Source organism: Camarhynchus parvulus, chromosome 3, assembly GCF_901933205.1.
Source record: "Camarhynchus parvulus chromosome 3, STF_HiC, whole genome shotgun sequence".
Lineage (NCBI taxonomy): Eukaryota > Metazoa > Chordata > Aves > Passeriformes > Thraupidae > Camarhynchus > Camarhynchus parvulus.
Window position 1 is genome coordinate 1,975,621 of NC_044573.1, and position 17,368 is coordinate 1,992,988.

Sequence of the window (17,368 nt, forward strand, 5' to 3'; positions counted from 1 at the left end):
AAAAGCAACTGCTAAAAATGGCTGAAAGATGATAGAGTCATGTTTTCCCTATTTCTCCATCTTGACAACTGTCCAAATGCTGGGTTTTGATGTCTCACCATACAGAGCTGCTGCAGGCACTGCAAAACTGCTCACATGAGGTTGTGTTTCACTTGCAACGAGCTCCTGATCTAGGTGCAGCTGCTTGAAAACGGAAAACAACCTCAAGAGCTCCCATTCTCCACCTGTTTCTTACACCTTGCTGGTGCAGGGGAACATTTCTTGGATCATTTTCTTTACACAGGAGCACTTTTAACCCTGGCTGTTCACACTCAGACAAAGATATGCCATAAAAATTATAGGGTTTAGGTATTATGTGGGCATTTCCCTTTCAGTCAGAGCTCTTTTCTGAGCTGCTCTGTTTTACTGTGAACACAATACAAAATGAATTTACTTTCAAGTGGGTTCAAGTATGTGCTTTGCATCTAAACTACATTACATTTGTGTACTGTTAAAGGTGAAGAAAATAACTTAAATAGCTATTCAAAAATATTAAAAAAAAACAAAACAAAAAAACCAGGAGCTTCTTATAGCAATACAGTGGTTTAGCTCATCCTGATAGGTATAAACAAATTTTCAACTCTAATCTTATTTTTAGTGAGGAAAAAGGTTACTGCTTTACAATGGTGATACAAGCTGAGCCTCTCAGACACATGGGAAGTTCAGGCTATTACAAAAAATATACCTTCTATGTGTTCTTTTCCTATAAATCAGTACTGTCTAAGCTCACCTGGGACAAAGCTGCTGCCTCAACTCCTTTTTTGCAACAGGTTCTGAAAAAAACAGATCTTCAAAACCTACCAAGAACAGGTGGGATGGCACAGCAGGTCCTGAGCTAAGGAAGGAAAAGCTGCAAGGTGCCACACCGAGATTGATAAAAGGAAAGGCTGGGGCTGCGGGGCGAGGAGTGAAACCATCCCTCAACATAGGGCATTCCCGGGTTGTGAGCCCCATCCCGCTCCATCCCTCCCTCAGGGCTGAGGGCGGCATTCCCCAGACTGTGAGCCCCATCCCGCCCCATCTCCCCCTCAGTTCCCGGCTCCCTCAGGGCGGAGGACAGCATTCCCCAGGCCGTGAGCCCCATCCCTCTCTCAGCTCCGGCTCCCTCAGGGCTGAGGGCGGCATTCCCGGGCTGTGAGCCCCATCCCGCCCTCAGCTCCAGCTCCCTGAAGGAGGATGGCGGCGCTCCCAGGCTGTGAGCCCCATCCCGCCCTCAGCTCCGGCTCCCTCAGGGCTGAGGGCGGCATTCCCCAGGCTGTGAGTCCCATCCTGCACCATCTCTCCCTCAGCTCCGGCTCCCTCAGGGCTGAGAGCGGCATTCCCCAGGCTGTGAGCCCCGTCCCTCCCTCAGCTCCGGCTCCCTCAGGGCTGAGAGCGGCATTCCCCAGGCTGTGAGTCCCATCCTGCACCATCTCTCCCTCAGCTCCGGCTCCCTCAGGGCTGAGAGCGGGACCCGCCCCCCCCGGCCGCGCCCCCCGCGCCCCCAACGGTCACGAGCCCAGCGCGAGACAAGCCCAGCCCAACCAGGCGGGAAAACCTCCCCTAAGCCCCTGAACGAGCGCGCGGCTCCTCTTATAGGCGTCCGCGCCGTTCGCCGGCAGGCGGGTGGAAGGGGGCGTTTCGCTCGGCGGTGGAGCAGCGCGCAGGCGCGCGGCGGGCAGCCCGGCGTGACGCGCGGGGGAAGGCCCCCTTCTGGAAGCATCCCGGCCCGTTGCCGTCCCGCTCCGCTCCCGGCCCGGCCATGCCCGAGAGCGCGCCCGGCAGAGCCCCCGCCGGGGCCGGCGGCAGGGCCAAGGGCGCCTACCAGGACCGCGACAAGCCCGCCCAGATCCGCTTCAGCAACATCGCCGCCGGCAAAGGTGCGGCGGCCGCGGGGGGAGCCGCCCCGGCGCCGGGGGGAGCCGGGCCGGGCCCGCGTGGGCCGCGATTGGGGCGGGGGGCGCTGGATCCCCTGGGCTGGCACCGCCCGGGCCGTGCCCTGGGCTGCGGGCGGGAATTGCCCGGGTGCGAGGGCCGGGAGGTGCCCGGGATGCGGCGCTGGGCGCTGACACGAGCCCCGTTGTGCTCCTTTGTGAGTGCCCAGAGCTAAAATGGCTGCAGACAAGCGCTCAGAAAATAATGGTTTAAAAACAAAGAATTGTGGAAATCAGGCCTGAGACTGCAGCGTTTCACATCGTTCCGCTCGTTGGGATCCTTTACTCTGCCTGGGGGCTTTAAAGGGGCAGGAATTTTCTGTTTAGAAAAGACGTTTGAATGATGGAGTGTTTGTAGTTCTTTAGATCACCTTGGAAACGTTTTCTTCTCTTCCCAGCTGTTGCCGATGCAATTAGAACGAGCCTTGGACCAAAGGGAATGGATAAAATGGTAAAGTTTGTGTTTTAAATTCTCAAAACATTAAGCTTACTGGAAATTCTGTAATTCAACATGTCATTTAGAGGATGCCACCTCTTGCCCCAATTTTTTCCCATGTTCCAGGTATTTCAGGGAAAGTGGGAACTGAAAGTGGGACATCTTGGTTTGGAAAACGATGTTAAAAAATTTTTTTTGAGCCTCACATGAGAGCCTTGCAGCTGCTGATCAGAACTGTGTTCCTGCCCTTTATTCCCAGATTCAGGATGCTAAGGGAGATGTGACAATCACTAACGATGGTGCCACCATCCTGAAACAAATGCAGGTTCTGCACCCTGCAGCCAAAATGGTGAGTGCTTTCTTTTGCATTTTGTGTGGGTTTGAGGAGCATTACCCAGGATAGTGACAGAGCAGGAGATTTTGTGCCTTGTGCTCCAGGAACATTTATTCTGTGGCATGTGCTTAAGAGTTACAAACCATTATTTATTACCCGTGTGCCTTATGCACGGTCCCTCTGGATGTGTTTTAAAACATAAGAAAAATGAAATTTTGAGAAAGAATTTTAAGAAAATGTAGCCCAAGCCTGCATGTGGCATTTGAGAAGGAAAAATTCCTGTCCCAAACCATTAGGACAGAAGGGAAAGAAGGGAATGAGTGAAGGTATGGCCAGGTGGTCTGAGGATGCAGTAGCTGGTCCTTTGAGATGTTCAGTGTTCATGGATTTGGTTGTGGTTGGAGATGGAGATGAGCTTCCTGTGACCCTCCTCCAGGGAAGGAAAAGGCAAACCTGTTAGGTGTGTTCAGTTTTAAATTTGGGAAAAAAAGCTCTGCTTCTGGAAGTGACTCACTGTCCCCTAGCTGTATTTTGGCCAGAGAAGTGCCTGGGTATGGGTAAACAGCTCTCTTTATATTTATTTTTTGCCATAATTTCTCCCTTAGTTAGTAGAGCTGTCAAAAGCGCAAGACATTGAAGCTGGAGATGGCACCACCTCTGTTGTGGTCATTGCTGGAGCTCTCTTGGATGCCTGTTCCAGACTCCTTCAGAAAGGTAAATAAATCCATGTAGCATGCAGGGACTGTAGGTACTGCAGTCACTTTGGGCTCTTGCACGTGTGGCATGAAGCTGAAAGCAGCTGTAATCAGTTGGAAGGATAAAGGGTGCATCCCACACTCCAGGGAAATTGGGGAGTTTCATACAGGACTGGAAAAGCAGTTTTGGAAAATCTGAAATTTAATCAGTGTCAGCCTCCTCACAGGCATCAGCTGAACAGCAGCAGCTTTAGGAATGCCAAGAGAACTTGGAGAAAGTGTTTCTGGGATGTCGGGGATTGCAGGAGACTTGTCTGTGAGGACAAATCACTTGGAATGTTACAGCTTTTCCCCCCAGGTTTAATGGCAGGAAATAATAAGGGAGGTCATGCACCAGTGAAGAACATTCTGCTGAAGTGCTTCAATTTATCCTGACCTGAGCATCTTGAGTTTTAAAATGGAAAGAGATGGGGGAGAAAAACCGAAAAGATGTGTATGAAAAGGTGGAGTGTCTAACAGGCATGTGTTATTCTCTGCACAGGAATTCACCCCACCATCATTTCGGAGTCATTCCAGAAGGCTCTGGACAAAGGGATTGAGGTGCTGACCAACATGGCCCAGCCCGTGGAGCTCAGTGACAGGGAGACCCTGCTGAACAGTGCAACCACCTCCCTCAACTCCAAGGTACAGCTGCACTTGCACTGGCAGCTCCAGCCCAGGCAGGCCCTGCAGCTTGTCAGCTCTGAGAAAGAGCAGTTCCATGTTCTGCACATCCCTGGGGTGGGTTTCCCCTGGAATCACTGCTCTGTCCCTGCCACGGAGCAGCCATGAAGGAGATTCCTTGTTAAGACATCTTTGTTTCAAAATTCTGGCATCAAATACTGAAACACAATGACAATATTGCTGTGAAACTGCTGTTCATCAGTGTGAAGCCTCTCACCATGGTTTCTGTACTGCTGAATCCCTTAGGTTGTGTGTCAGTATTCCAGTTTACTTTCTCCAATGAGTGTGGATGCAGTGATGAAGGTGATTGACCCATCTACAGCCAATAGCGTGGACCTCAGAGATATTAAAATTGTTAAGAAGCTGGGGTAAGAAACAATTTGTAAATAGACAGATTTTGTCTCTGTGAACTCACTTTCCCAGAGTGCTCCAGTGATGGGTTGTGTTTGTTTCAGGGGCACAATTGATGATTGTGAACTGGTTGAGGGACTCGTCCTGACCCAGAAGGTGGCAAACACCGGAGTAACCAGAGTGGAAAAAGCCAAAATTGGCCTCATTCAGTTCTGCTTGTCTGCTCCAAAGACAGATGTAAGTCAGGCTGTGGCTAGAGCAAATCCTCATCCTCTAGGACTTGGGACAAGAAAACAGAATAACAAATGTTTTTTTAGATGCTGTGGTGTCAACTTTGTGCCACAGCTAAACTTATGGGCTGCTGGGTCCTATAAAACACTACAGTTGGTATAAAAAATTGTTTAAATTATAAATTATGTTTTAAATTACATTAAAAATGGCTTAAACTTCAATTCAGTGTTACCTGAGCTATCTCTAATAGTATTTTGCTGCTATGCTTATTTGTTTGGAATTACAGCATTTTACACACATTTTGACACTTGCTTTTCTCTTTTTAACTTGAAACAGATGGACAACCAGATTGTTGTTTCTGATTATGCTCAAATGGACAGAGTGCTGCGTGAGGAGAGAGCCTACATCCTGAACCTGGTGAAGCAGATCAAGAAGGCTGGCTGCAATGTGCTGCTCATTCAGAAGTCCATCCTGAGGTATGTTAATACCCAGGCACTGTTGTTATTGTGTGGAGAACTGATGCCAAACACAGCCACACTTGGCAGAGTAGCAGTGCCTGTGCCTGTAGAAAGCAGCAGCACTGTCTGTATTTTGAGTTTGATGACATCCTCGCTTTGTACTCTGAAGAATTTGAGCACTGGGACCTGACTCCTTCCCTCTCATTTTCAGGGATGCTCTCAGTGACCTGGCCCTCCATTTTCTGAACAAAGTTAAGATCATGGTGGTTAAAGACATTGAAAGAGAGGACATTGAGTTTATATGTAAGGTAAGGTGGGTCATATAAATGAGCAGCAGTGTTTTAAAATCTGCTCCAAAACTAACTGTCCAGCCAGGGCCAGTTTATTGTGACATTTTCACAGGTTTCATGTTTTGACTATAATGCAAGAGCAGGCATTGCACTAAAAAACATTCCTTGTTCTGCTGAGCAGTCACACTTCTATAGAAGGATTCAGGACAAAAAGCTACAGTCCCTTCTGCATTTTACTGTCATATGCAGAAGAACAACATGCAGTGTACTTGCTGACTCTGCAGTCAGCCTCTGGATTAATTTTTTTCCCATTATTTTTTCAGACAATTGGAACTAAGCCTGTGGCTCACATTGACCAGTTCACCCCTGACATGCTGGGCTCTGCTGAGCTGGCAGAGGAGGTCAACTTGAACGGTTCTGGGAAACTAATAAAGGTGAGTGAGGGACAAAATGTTAATCCTACTTAACATCTGTCTGCAGTTTTAATAACTGGTGGCTTTGATGTTTTTTACTGTGGAATTTATTACATTTAAGTACCTATTTCTAAGCTCTGAATAGCCACCAGCTTTGGTGGTGCAATGGTTTTGCTTGGCCAGACATCAGTGCTGTTACAGAATTTGAAAGTGCCAATGGCAATGTCTTTTTGTCCCAAGCTTTTATTTGTTCCCCAGCATCAGTACCTGGTTTTATGTTTTAGATCACAGGCTGCACAAACCCTGGGAAAACTGTGAGCATCGTGGTCCGCGGATCCAACAAACTGGTGCTGGAGGAAGCCGAGCGCTCCATTCACGATGCCCTGTGTGTCATAAGGTGCTTAGTGAAGAAAAGGTAACGTCTCACTGGGTCATTAGTAACTCCTAGAGCCTGCTTGTGTGTGCACTGGTGTGAGGTTAATGGGCATCCCTGTGCCCCAGGGCTCTGATTGCTGGCGGGGGAGCCCCGGAGATCGAGCTGGCGCTGCGGCTGAACGAGTACGCGCGGACGCTGAAGGGGATGGACTCCTACTGCGTCCGTGCCTACGGGGACGCACTCGAGGTCATTCCCTCCACCCTGGCTGAGAACGCGGGGCTCAACCCCATCTCCACGGTAACAGAGCTCCGAAACAGACATGCCCAAGGAGAGAAAACTGCTGGCATTAACGTCAGGAAGGTAACGAGGGGTTGGAATAGCTGGGTGTTACAGGGGAAATGCTTAACCTAAGGGTTGGACTAGGGAGAGGGCAAGGTGGTAGCCTCCCTAAAATTAGAGGGAAATGACAGCTTGTTCTCTCAGGAGCTCACTCTGAGCATTGATAATAGCAGATATTAAATGCTTTATGCACACGACAGGAAACGTCTCACATCTCCACAAAGCATCTCAGCTACAACAAAAGATCCATTTAGAATGATCCATCAGTAGGATCTGCAGTGGAGGGTGGTTATAAGTTGGGAGTAGCTTTCTTAATTGGCACTGTTGACCTTTGCTGTTGGCTAATTTTGACTGGATATGTCAAGTGCTTGGGGAGAGAAGATGTGTGCTGTAATGCCCCTGTTGCAGGTGAAAGCCCTGTGATAGTCCAGGAGTTGATTGCCCTCAGGATTCTGCTGAAAGAAAAAAGTGCTAAATGTGTCTGTAGTGTGTCTTGCACAAAGTGAAGGCTCCTTGTTCCCCTAGGGTGGCATTTCCAACATCCTGGAGGAGCTGGTGGTGCAGCCTCTGCTGGTGTCCTTGAGTGCACTGACCCTTGCCACAGAGACCGTGCGCAGCATTCTCAAGATTGATGATGTGGTGAGTGGTGTTGGCTTCCTGGTTTGGCTTATCCTTCCTTCACAAGCACCAGCACCTTGTCATTCATTTGCTGTACTTCAAAATGCAGTTACTGTGTAGAGTATTCTCAGTTTGTGTGCTGCCTAAGACCATTCAGCCTTGTAATGAATTATAAATACTGTACCATAAAGCAAGGAGTTAAAGTCACTAAAAGCTCAGGATCTTTATCAAAGGAGGAGTTGTGATGTATCCTGTGCTTTCTTCTGCCTGATTCTGTGTCCCCCCTGCAGGTGAACACTCGAGGATAAGCTGAGCACAGGTGGGGACCAAGGCCTTGAGCTCCTGCCCTGTAGCTGGAGTATGGACTCCTCACCAAAAGCGCCTGTGTGAATTGTCTTAAACTCCACCGTGACTGATGTACTTTGATCAGGTTTAACTTAAGTAACAGTTGGTTTTCAGAAAGAAATTGCTGTTTTATCAATAAATATGCAGTAGTCTACCTGACTCTTTGCTGGATAATTTTGTTGGGGTTTGTTACAGTTGGTTACATTTGCTTTTCTCTGCTCCACTTTAGGGATGAAAAGTTGAAGGTGACCGATCTCCTCTTGTGATATATTCTAAAAGCACCCTTGCAGTGCACTCCAGTAACACTTGGCTGGCTTAGAGCTGCCTCTCCCAAAGCTCTCCCTGAGGGAGGGAGTGGTAGTGCTGCCCTCAGTGGTGCCTCTAGGAGGATTCCTGGCTCTCCTGAGCTCTGCAGCGATTCCTGATGCCATCGCTGAGCCAGAGCCCTGCAGAGGGTGTTCTTTCTTCACAGGCCTTCCTCCCCCTGCCCCCAGAATAATTGCCTTGCCCAAAGCTGCTGAGAAGTCAAAAGTACACTGCTCTATAATAATGGAAATTAGCTTCCCAACTTTTAATTCTTAGCCTGACATTTTAAATTAACCCTTTAATCTCCATTATTGCTCTATTGAAACAACCCCATTCCTCTTAATGTATAAAGGAGAGCGTTTCTTCCTTCTCTTCTCACATTTCCATTCATGATTGGTTAGAGCTGGAGCTTTTGAGGAAATTTCCACCATGGTGTTGGCATGCTGTTGTGACTTGCCAAGTAGAACAAACAGAATAACTCAACTACTAATTAATAAATTAGACCATTGATTTAGGCATTAATGCTCTGCATAAATTATTCATGGCCTGTTTAAAATTGCAAATAGTGCCTTACCCCACAGGGTCACATCCAGCAATGATCTTAGTTTAGGTACTATGATTAAAGCTTTCATCCCCCATTATCACACAGTTACAATTCTTTACAAGAATTCTAACAACAATTGTGTGTGATTTCATCACAAAAAGTATTTGTAATTTCACTACATTAAACAGGTCCATCCAGCATTCATTCCTCTTTGTAGAGGAAGAATGTTCCTGCTTGTCCTGATAGAGGATAGGATATTCCTAGGCAGAATGTTCCTGGTTTAGGATACAATATTCCTAGGACAGAATATTCCTGTTTATCCTGGTTCAGGATAGAGTATTCCTAGGACAGAATGCTCCTGCTTCTCTTGGTTTAGGATAGAATATTCCTCAGACAGAATATTCCTGTTTATCCCGGTTTAGCCTTACCCTGATATTGCTTACCTGAAGTAGAAACATCAAGATGGAAAAAGCCTCTTTAATAACTTGAGGGCGCAAAAACCGCGGGCTCGCCAGCGAGAATTGGAGGTTCCCGCTAAATCCTGCGAGAAGTCGCCTAAAGCTCCGCACGGGCAGCGACGGCAAGTGGGGCCCAGCCCAGCGGCGCTCGGTGCGGGCGTTAACGCGCCCGGGGCCGCCCCCGCGGGGCGGAGCGCACGGAGCCGCTCCCGGCGCTCCCGGCCCGCTGCCGGCATGGAGGACGCGCACCGGGCCGCCCGCCTGGCCGCCTCCTGCCTCCGCACGCCGCTCGACCCGCGCACACGGGCCCCCGCCGCGCTCTACGAGCGGGGACCGCCGCCCGCCGCCGCGCAGGTACCGCGGGCACGGCCCGGGGCAGCGCGGGTACCCCGAGCCTGCTCTGCGCAGGGGGCTCGGCGCTGCCCCGGCACCGCGCGGGGCTCCCGGGCACAGGGGACACACGGACACAGACACACAGACACAGGCAGGGGACGCCTGGCAGATGGCCCGGGCACAGCAGCGCCGATCCTTTAATGCGCTTGCGGAGCAGATGGAGGCACTGCCTGCCCTGCCCTGCCCGGGAAGGGCTGGGGCCGCTCCGCGGGGGGAGGGAACGAGCGGGGAGGTGCAGGGTGCTGGATCCCAACACTTCAGGATTTTTGCAGTGAAAACCTGACAAAACATAAAAAAAGATTTTTGTTTTGTTTTGTTTTCTTTTTTGTTTGTTTTTTTTTTTTTTGGAATATCAGAGCTTATTAAAATACCCCTGTGTGGAAAAGTAATACTCTAATTATATTTATGAAGAAACCAGCCGATGACTTTTTTTTTTTGCTTAGAAAATGAAGCTTTTGTGATGCTGACTAACCTGGCTTTAATAACTTCTCTGACTTGTGTAAGCTTTAAAAATGCTTAAAGAATATTAACTGCACACAGCTGTAAGCTGACAAACGGTATTGGAAATATAAGCTGTGCAGAATCCCTGTCATTTCACAGTAAGTTATGGCAATGGCATAAATATTAATGCACCACATTTCTAATGACTTATTTTTAGAGTGGTTATGGAACTAGGAGGCAGAGAAGGTTCTGTTTGCTTGTAAATAAAGGCATTTTTAGAGCTGCATAGTAATCAAGGAAAAATTACACTTTACAAAATAGTTAATTTTTTTCTTTTGGTAAGTCCTTTTGATCATATTTCCTGTTATAAACATATTGATTACAGGGCAGACTTGGGACTTTACAGGCTTTAAATAGGAGCCTTAGGATAAAAATGAATATGCAATAAGATTATTCCATGTACTTCTACATTAACATTTGTATACAGGTATCTCTATTTGTGTTACTTTACCATTCCTTAGACTTAATTAGGAGAAAGCAATATTAAGAACCTTGTTCCCATTCCTTCCAGCAGAAAAAATTTAAAAACATATTTTCTAGGATGGCTTTGACTTGGATTCAAATACCAACAGAGAGCAGGCGTCCCCTCCAAAGAGAGACCGTGACAAGTGGATAGACTTTTCCAAAATGTACAATTCAAATCAAGAGTATTACTTAAAGCTGGAAGAGTTGAAGAATGCCCACATGGAGACCATGGCAAAACTGGAAAGTATGTATCAGAACAAGCTGTATTTAAAAGGAACACAAGGCCTGGAGAAGAGAAATGACACCTCTCCAAAGTGCTGTAGGTAAGTTTGGGGGCTTTTTTTAGCTGAAGAGTCCCAAAGGGTTTACAGGCAGCTGTAAAACAGCGGGGTGTGTTTCTGGGCTGGAAAGTGTTCCACTCCCCACCTCTCATAACCAGACAATCAGAGAAAAGTCAGCTTTGGTGACAGAAGCACTCATTACCTTGCTAGTGGTCTGTGAGGTTTAGAGGTGGCTGTGCAGCAGGGATTGGGCAGCACATTTAGGAAAGCACAGGGCCTTTCTCAGGTCAGGAAATGCTGACTTGGTGATCAGTACTAAAACCAGGATCTGCTTTGAGTGCTGCTCTTCCCTTCTCTTCCCCTCTGCCATTCGTTTTTGTTTCTAGTTATGATTCCTTAGCGTGGAAGTCTCCAGCTTTGCATCAATGTTGGACTGGCTCAAACCAAGGTTGTTTTTTTCCCCCCTTTATTTTCAAGGCCAACTTGGGACAAGAGTTCATATCAGCCTCTTAACCTGCACAAATCCTTTTCAGACTCAGACTTGAGTGATCCCTCGGGCTCAAGCGCATCGGACATGTCTGATGAAGAATTAGTGTTTGAAGAGAACGGCAGCGAAGCTGGATCATCCTCATTTGCTAAACAGCAGATTGAAAAAATGTGGGATGGGTTCTGCCTGGAAGACTACATCTCCCATGCCAAGCACAGCCTGCCCAGCTCACCAGCCTGCAGGAAAGTGCACAAGAAGGAGAAAGTGTGGTCCCCCAGAGTCACCGTGCCCAAGCCCTTCCAGATGACCATCCGAGAAGCTCAGAAGAAAGAGCAGAACGTCAAATCCAAGTCACAGATTGAGCTGGAAAATCACCTGCTGAAGAAGCAGCTGGAGGAGGAGGCAGAGTGTCAGAAGAAGTTCCGAGCCAATCCCGTGCCCGCCGCCGTCTTCCTGCCGCTGTACCAGGACATCGTGCAGCGCAACGAGGAGCGCAGGAGGTCGGTGAGGGAGAGGAGCAGGCTCCAGCTCCTGGCTACACAAAAGCCCTTCAAGTTCATTGAGCGAGAGAGGCAAAGGCATGAAGCCAGGAAAATGCAGTTAAAAGACCTTTCCCCGCCTGAAAATAAAATCAAAGTGTTCAGAGCAAAACCAGTCCCCAAATGTGTTTATAGTGCAGATTTCCATGACAAGGTAAAGGAGGAGGAGCTCTGCAGGGAAATCAGGATCAGGATGAGAGCTGAGGAGCTGCTACGAAATTCATCTGTACCCAACAGCAGACTGGCCTTGAAAGAGACCACCAAAAAGAAGAAACACAGGAGCACTGAACCAAAGCAAATGGAGCACAAGCTCAAGATCAAATCGAGCGTTCCCGATTTTGAACTCCTACATGAGAAATTCCAGAAACGCCTCCTGCAACAAAAAAAAGTGAAACCCCTCACGGTCTGTGAGCCTTTCGACCTTTGTACTTCATACATTCCTTCAAAAAAGGACAAGATCTTGAAGGACATGCAAGAGGATGAGGAGAAATTGAAGGAAACACGGTGGCCGTTTGCATCTCCGAGGCGGAAGCCTCAGTCAGGGGCAAACCCTCATCTCCTGGGAGAGGGAAAATCCAAACCTCCAAAAACCACAGAGTCCACCAGACGACGGCTGCAAGCCCTGAGGTGACTGCCTGGAGATGCTCTACTTTATGTATACTTAAAAAGTAGATTTTTTTTTCCTATTAGTATATATTTGGTATTTTATTTGGTGTTATTTTTGGTATTTCTACATCTGTAGTTAATTCTTCCATACAGTGAATATAGGATTTAATTTGTTAACATAAGGGCTTATAAATCTTAAAATATTTCAATATAGGATTTAATTAGTATTTATTATTGTTAAAGGAACACTAATGCATTTTTGTCAGCATGTCCCTAAGAAGAAGACAAATCACTCTGGTTTCCCAGGATATCCTGAATCCCTTGAAATGGCACATAGGTTGTGTCCTCTCATAGCAACCCTTTTTTCACCCTTTTGTTCTCTTTGGAATCATCTTTGCCAAAGCTTCCTTTGAAGTCTTGCTTTAGGTTTAAACTGAATTCAGCCTTAGTTTATTTTCCCCACCAGGAATTCCCTTGAGGAAAAGAGGAAGCTGGAAGAACAACAAAAAAGGAACAGAAACAAGCAGAAACAAAGAACGAAAAAATTCCAGAAAATTGTGATGGCTCGGGCTGAGGCCAATGACCCACATCAGAGCCTAGCTCAGATGTCTAAACCCAGATTAAAAACATGCAGGTATTTTGTTGCATTCCCCTGAATCCCAAACGCCTCATTCAACAATAAGAAGGAGAGGTTTGGGATTGCATTGTATGTTAAACATACAGTGTGTAAAAAAAATAGCATAGTCTATGTTTAGGTACTTACACATGGTAAATTAAACGTGCTGCAAGCAGCTGGGGAAAGAAAAAGTGGCCAAATTTAGCATTTCAGCTGGGAAATTGTTGCCAACCTATATTGAACTCAGAGTATAGAAATATATAGCATATAGAAATAGATACATATTCCACATTAGATTATTATAGACTCAGTAACAGGAGAGTCCTGTGTTTTCTCCATTGATGTATCAACTAAAGAGGAAAAGGTTATAAAAATCAGAGGGAAAGGGAACAGTGTGGATACAGAATATCCTTGCAGAGCTGGTGTTGGTACAACTTGGGTGCAGCAGCGAACATTTCACAATTCACTTCTTTGTCCCAGCAGGTCCCCACTGAAGAGGGAAATAAAAGCAGGAATATTTTAACTTCCCAGTGTAGCAGCAGTGAGTGAGGAAGCTGCTGGTGCTCAGGAGGAATGGGATCCCAGGTTCCCTGGAGTAGAGATGCAGTACACAGACCCTTTGTGTATGACACAGAGAAGAACACGAGGGCCTTCTTGGAGTGCTGTAAGCTGCCACTCCAGATGGCTCCAGCTCTGACACAGCTCTAACCCCATGACTGCTGCTTGGCCTCGTGTTTGGGGCTAAGTTAACTCTTTCTGCTTTACTAACCCTAAGAAAAATGAATGCTGTCTGAACAAGTCTTTAGTGAGGTTTGTGATCTGGCCTGGCACGGTGGTACTGCTGCAGGAGTGTCAATTTAAGGTGCTGCTATGTGGGGATGCTGAGAGGCACTGACTGCTCTGCCCCTGTTGCTTCATGCCTGGGCAGGATTCTGGGCCAGCAAGCACAAATCCCAATTTCCAGTAAGTTGGCACACTGTTAATAACAGGAGCTTTATAGTCCGTGTGTCCTCGTGACCTGCTGACTCTGGGACAGACAGTTAAGAGGCACAGTAGGTGATTGTAGATGTGATCTGGGTTTGTTCAACAGCAAATTTCACACTACACTCTTCAGCTGAATCAGATGCCAGGAGTACTGTCTGGGTGTAAAATGCTGCTGTTGCAAAGCAAGGTCACTCCCTGGTGCAGGTGTTGAACCTGATAATGCTCATTTCTGCCCAGCTGGAATGTGTCACACTGACACTCTGTCAGAGGCAGACAGACAGACATTCAGAGCAAGGAATGGAAGTTCACTTCCCAGCATGGTGAGGAGTTCAGAGATGGGCAGGGGGAGAGGCTGGAGGAAGCAGAGGTGTAAAGGCCCCCCTGGATCTCATCCTTGCCCTGAAGTGCCTGACCTGCAGTGGCAGATGTGCCCAGTTCAGAGGCACTATCCCACTCTGAGGAAGGGTTACAGCCCATTCCTCCTGGATCATCCAATGCTCCCTGTGATCCCAGAGGTCATTTCAGTTAGGAATCAATAGTTTCCTTCTCCTGCTCTATTGACTGGGCCCTTGAAAACCAACTCAGGAGAAAAGTGTTCCATGATCCAGGACATGGCCACCTCTCTTGGGTGAGCAGCTGCTAAAGTAACAAGATTCTCACCTTCAGACTTGAGAAGTACTGAGCTTTATTTAATGCTCTTAATGTCCTGTGGTGTATTCTGTTTAACTTTGCTTACAACAACTGGAAGATCTGTATGAAATCAGCATGTAAAAAATCCCTAAATATCCAAATTTTTATACCTAGAATCCAAACTCAGCCTCTATTTAAGTCCAGTAGCCAGGACCTGCCTCTGCCTAGCCAAAGTGACTCCTTCAGAGATGAGCTGTTCAGTACCTCTAATGTATCTTGAAGTATGACAACATTTAATTTGTTATGAGCAATTTAACTGCTGTAGAAAATGACTCCTTGTATAAATTAATCATGATTTCTCTTGTGCTCTGCTCCCCTTAGGAACAACGAGAAGCAGAGAAGGCAGGAATATTTGCAAGAATTGCAAGAAATGGAAGAAAGAGTGAAACAAATGCCATTGCTTTTTGAAAGAGTCACTCAGGTTGCCTTGTTTCTGAACTACTAATTAATCTTGACTGATACTGAGTAAGACATTTGTGGTCTGGCATTTTTAAAAGATGTTTCAAAAGCACTTTTCAGGGCAGTGTTTCTTTATTTCAATGTCTGTTGCCCCATCTCCATGTACATATCAGTCATTTTTGAGCTGTGCTTGCTCAGGGAACAGAGAACTGTTGTAAATGTGTCTGGTTCAGTTCCAACATGAGTAACCCTGACCACAACCAAGCATTGCTGGTACAGAAAAGTAAAATCTGGGATAAAATTTTCAAGTATTTTGCTATTCTTACCTGCAGTGAATAATCATTTCCACTTGTCAGCAGCAATTAATGGATCAGAGGATTGATGTAAATAAAAGTATCAAAAGCCAGGCATTTTATGCATTAGATAACATTTAACCATTGTGGTTTTTCTACAGAAAAATGCCAGAATAGCTGCAGAAAAGTATTATTCAAACAGGCTGAGAGCACTGGGGATCTGCCCAGAGTTTGTTTCAAAGAAAGGAGGAGCAACCAAATCTCTGCATTTCTCCACTGCTGGGGATTTCACCTCCACTGCTGGCAGAGCAAGGTACAGATGACTGAAGGCTTTTTCTTTTTACCCACTATGTATCTAATAATTAGAATTTTTTCCATGTGTAGATTTAAGGGTTTTTTAATGATTTTCAGTATTTTCCAGGGAATTATATGACTATATGGTATGTTAGCATTAGTGTGTATTTTTGATTGGTTTTCCTGAATTAAATATTATTTCATAAAACAGAGGAGAGCTGCTTAACCAAACTGGTTATGTTATATAATGCACTTCAAAGAAAAAAAATAAGTAAAACATTCCTTGTTTTTTTCCTTTCATCCAAAATTCTGGCAGGTTGCTGTAAGTCACTACCTTTAAATTTTAGATTTCTTAAGTGAAACTTATTAAGAATAGTTTTTAGTATCTATTGATGTTATGAATTAAAAGGAAGCAGAAATTAAAAAAAAAAGAATATATAAGTAATACTATTTAATAACTTTTTAGCATAAAAAGAGACTCTTGTGTGCCCCTTCCCTTTCCCAGCTCCACCCCAGCCAGGGCTACCAGGCTTTGGCCTGGCTTACATAAAGGTGGAAAGCATCTTCCCAGAGCATAAAACCCCACATGCAATTTGTCTTTTCAGAATCACCAAGGTTAAAGTGAAAAAAATTCAGTTCTTGGAGGAAGTAGCTGGTGACAGTCCCCAGTCTGAGCAGTCCTGGGAGGAGGAGGAGGAGGAAGAGGAGGGAAAAGGTGTCAAAACCTCCACCCCACTTGAGCAGTGCAGTGACCTGGAGGATGGGGGTGTCCTTGGGCCTGAATCCAGCCAGCACAGTGACCAGGGGGAGGAGGAGGAAGGCAAGGCACACCTGTCACTTGGCCATTCCCAGGAGGGCGAGGAGGAGGAAGAGGAAGCAAAGGCAGACCCATCTCTGAACCATTCCCAGGAGGAGGAGGAGGAAGAGGAGGAGGAAGCCAAGGCAGGCCCATCCCATGGCCATTCCCAGGAGGAGGAAGAGGAGGAGGAGGAAGCCAAGGCAGGCCCATCCCATGGCCACTCCCAGGAGGAGGAGGAAGAGGAGGATGAGTGCAGACCCAGGTCTGATGGCTCCCATGAAGAGGAAGCTCAGTCTGACCCTGAAGCTGAGGGTGCTTTCCAGTATGAGGATGAGGAGTATGAGAGTGATGACTCTGAGGAGAAGGCCAGTGATGAGGAAGGGCACTGAGGAAGGGCTGGGGCTCAGGAGCCTCTTGCACTGCTGGCTGTGCTTTTTGAAGCACTTTCTGTATTTACAATGTTGTTATTGTTATCCTCTAGAAACCATCCCCTCCTGTCCGTGGTTATCACACCAAGCAGGTTATGCTCTCTTTTCCTTCCAGGAACAAATTATTACATCTTTACCTTTTACAGCTGCTCCAGATGAAGAGAAAAACAAAAGAATTCAAATTCTTGAAGCAAATGTTTGAAGCCATCCCTGGTTTGGAATCAGTTCTGGTCTCGTAGAATCCTCAATGGCAGCAAGCAGAACATTTCCCTGAGTCTGGCAGATAACAGGCACTCTAAAGATCAAGATATGTTATTAAAAATTGTATCAGACACCAGAGAGAAACTTGGTGCTTTGCTACACATCCAAAATTCTGTGAATTTGTACCTCTTAGTTTAGGAGCCCTGCCAGTGCAGGAATTCTGTTTGTTTTCCAGTCAGAAAGCTCAGGTTGCTAGTTTCCACCAAGAAAATAATTTATTTTGTATTACTCTTCTTTGCTGCACTCTTGACTGACATTGGTGCACCTGTGTTCCCAAAGTGAGCTGCAGCCTCAATACTTAATAATAAATTACTTAATAATAAATTACACAATAATTTAATAATAAATTACAGGGTGCTGTGGAACTGCTGAGGCTCCAATCCAGCAAAGGCAGGGCAGGTTTTGGAGCAGGAATTGCCATTTTACCCCTGGAAAAGGGGAATCTTTTTACCTCAGGGAACTC

The 17,368-nt window shown here is 46.5% G+C and overlaps 2 protein-coding genes across 2 annotated transcripts; both read left to right on the forward strand.

The window, feature by feature from the left end:
- Positions 1 to 1,696: 1,696 nt before the first annotated feature.
- On the forward strand, positions 1,697 to 7,720 carry CCT4 (chaperonin containing TCP1 subunit 4). The gene is made up of 14 exons (XM_030946078.1): positions 1,697 to 1,898; positions 2,351 to 2,403; positions 2,648 to 2,737; positions 3,328 to 3,436; positions 3,959 to 4,101; positions 4,387 to 4,508; positions 4,596 to 4,728; positions 5,059 to 5,198; positions 5,392 to 5,488; positions 5,794 to 5,904; positions 6,168 to 6,298; positions 6,385 to 6,619; positions 7,124 to 7,237; positions 7,507 to 7,720. The coding sequence occupies exons 1-14, from the start codon at positions 1,781 to 1,783 to the stop codon at positions 7,522 to 7,524; spliced, it is 1,614 nt and encodes a 537-aa protein (XP_030801938.1). The 5' UTR covers positions 1,697 to 1,780; the 3' UTR covers positions 7,525 to 7,720.
- Positions 7,721 to 9,103: 1,383 nt separating this feature from the next.
- Positions 9,104 to 17,116, forward strand: FAM161A (FAM161 centrosomal protein A). The gene is made up of 6 exons (XM_030945577.1): positions 9,104 to 9,223; positions 10,304 to 10,551; positions 10,987 to 12,162; positions 14,753 to 14,852; positions 15,285 to 15,436; positions 16,023 to 17,116. Exons 1-6 carry the CDS (start codon positions 9,104 to 9,106, stop codon positions 16,603 to 16,605), a joined length of 2,379 nt encoding a protein of 792 aa, XP_030801437.1. The 3' UTR covers positions 16,606 to 17,116.
- The last annotated feature ends 252 nt before the right edge of the window (positions 17,117 to 17,368 follow it).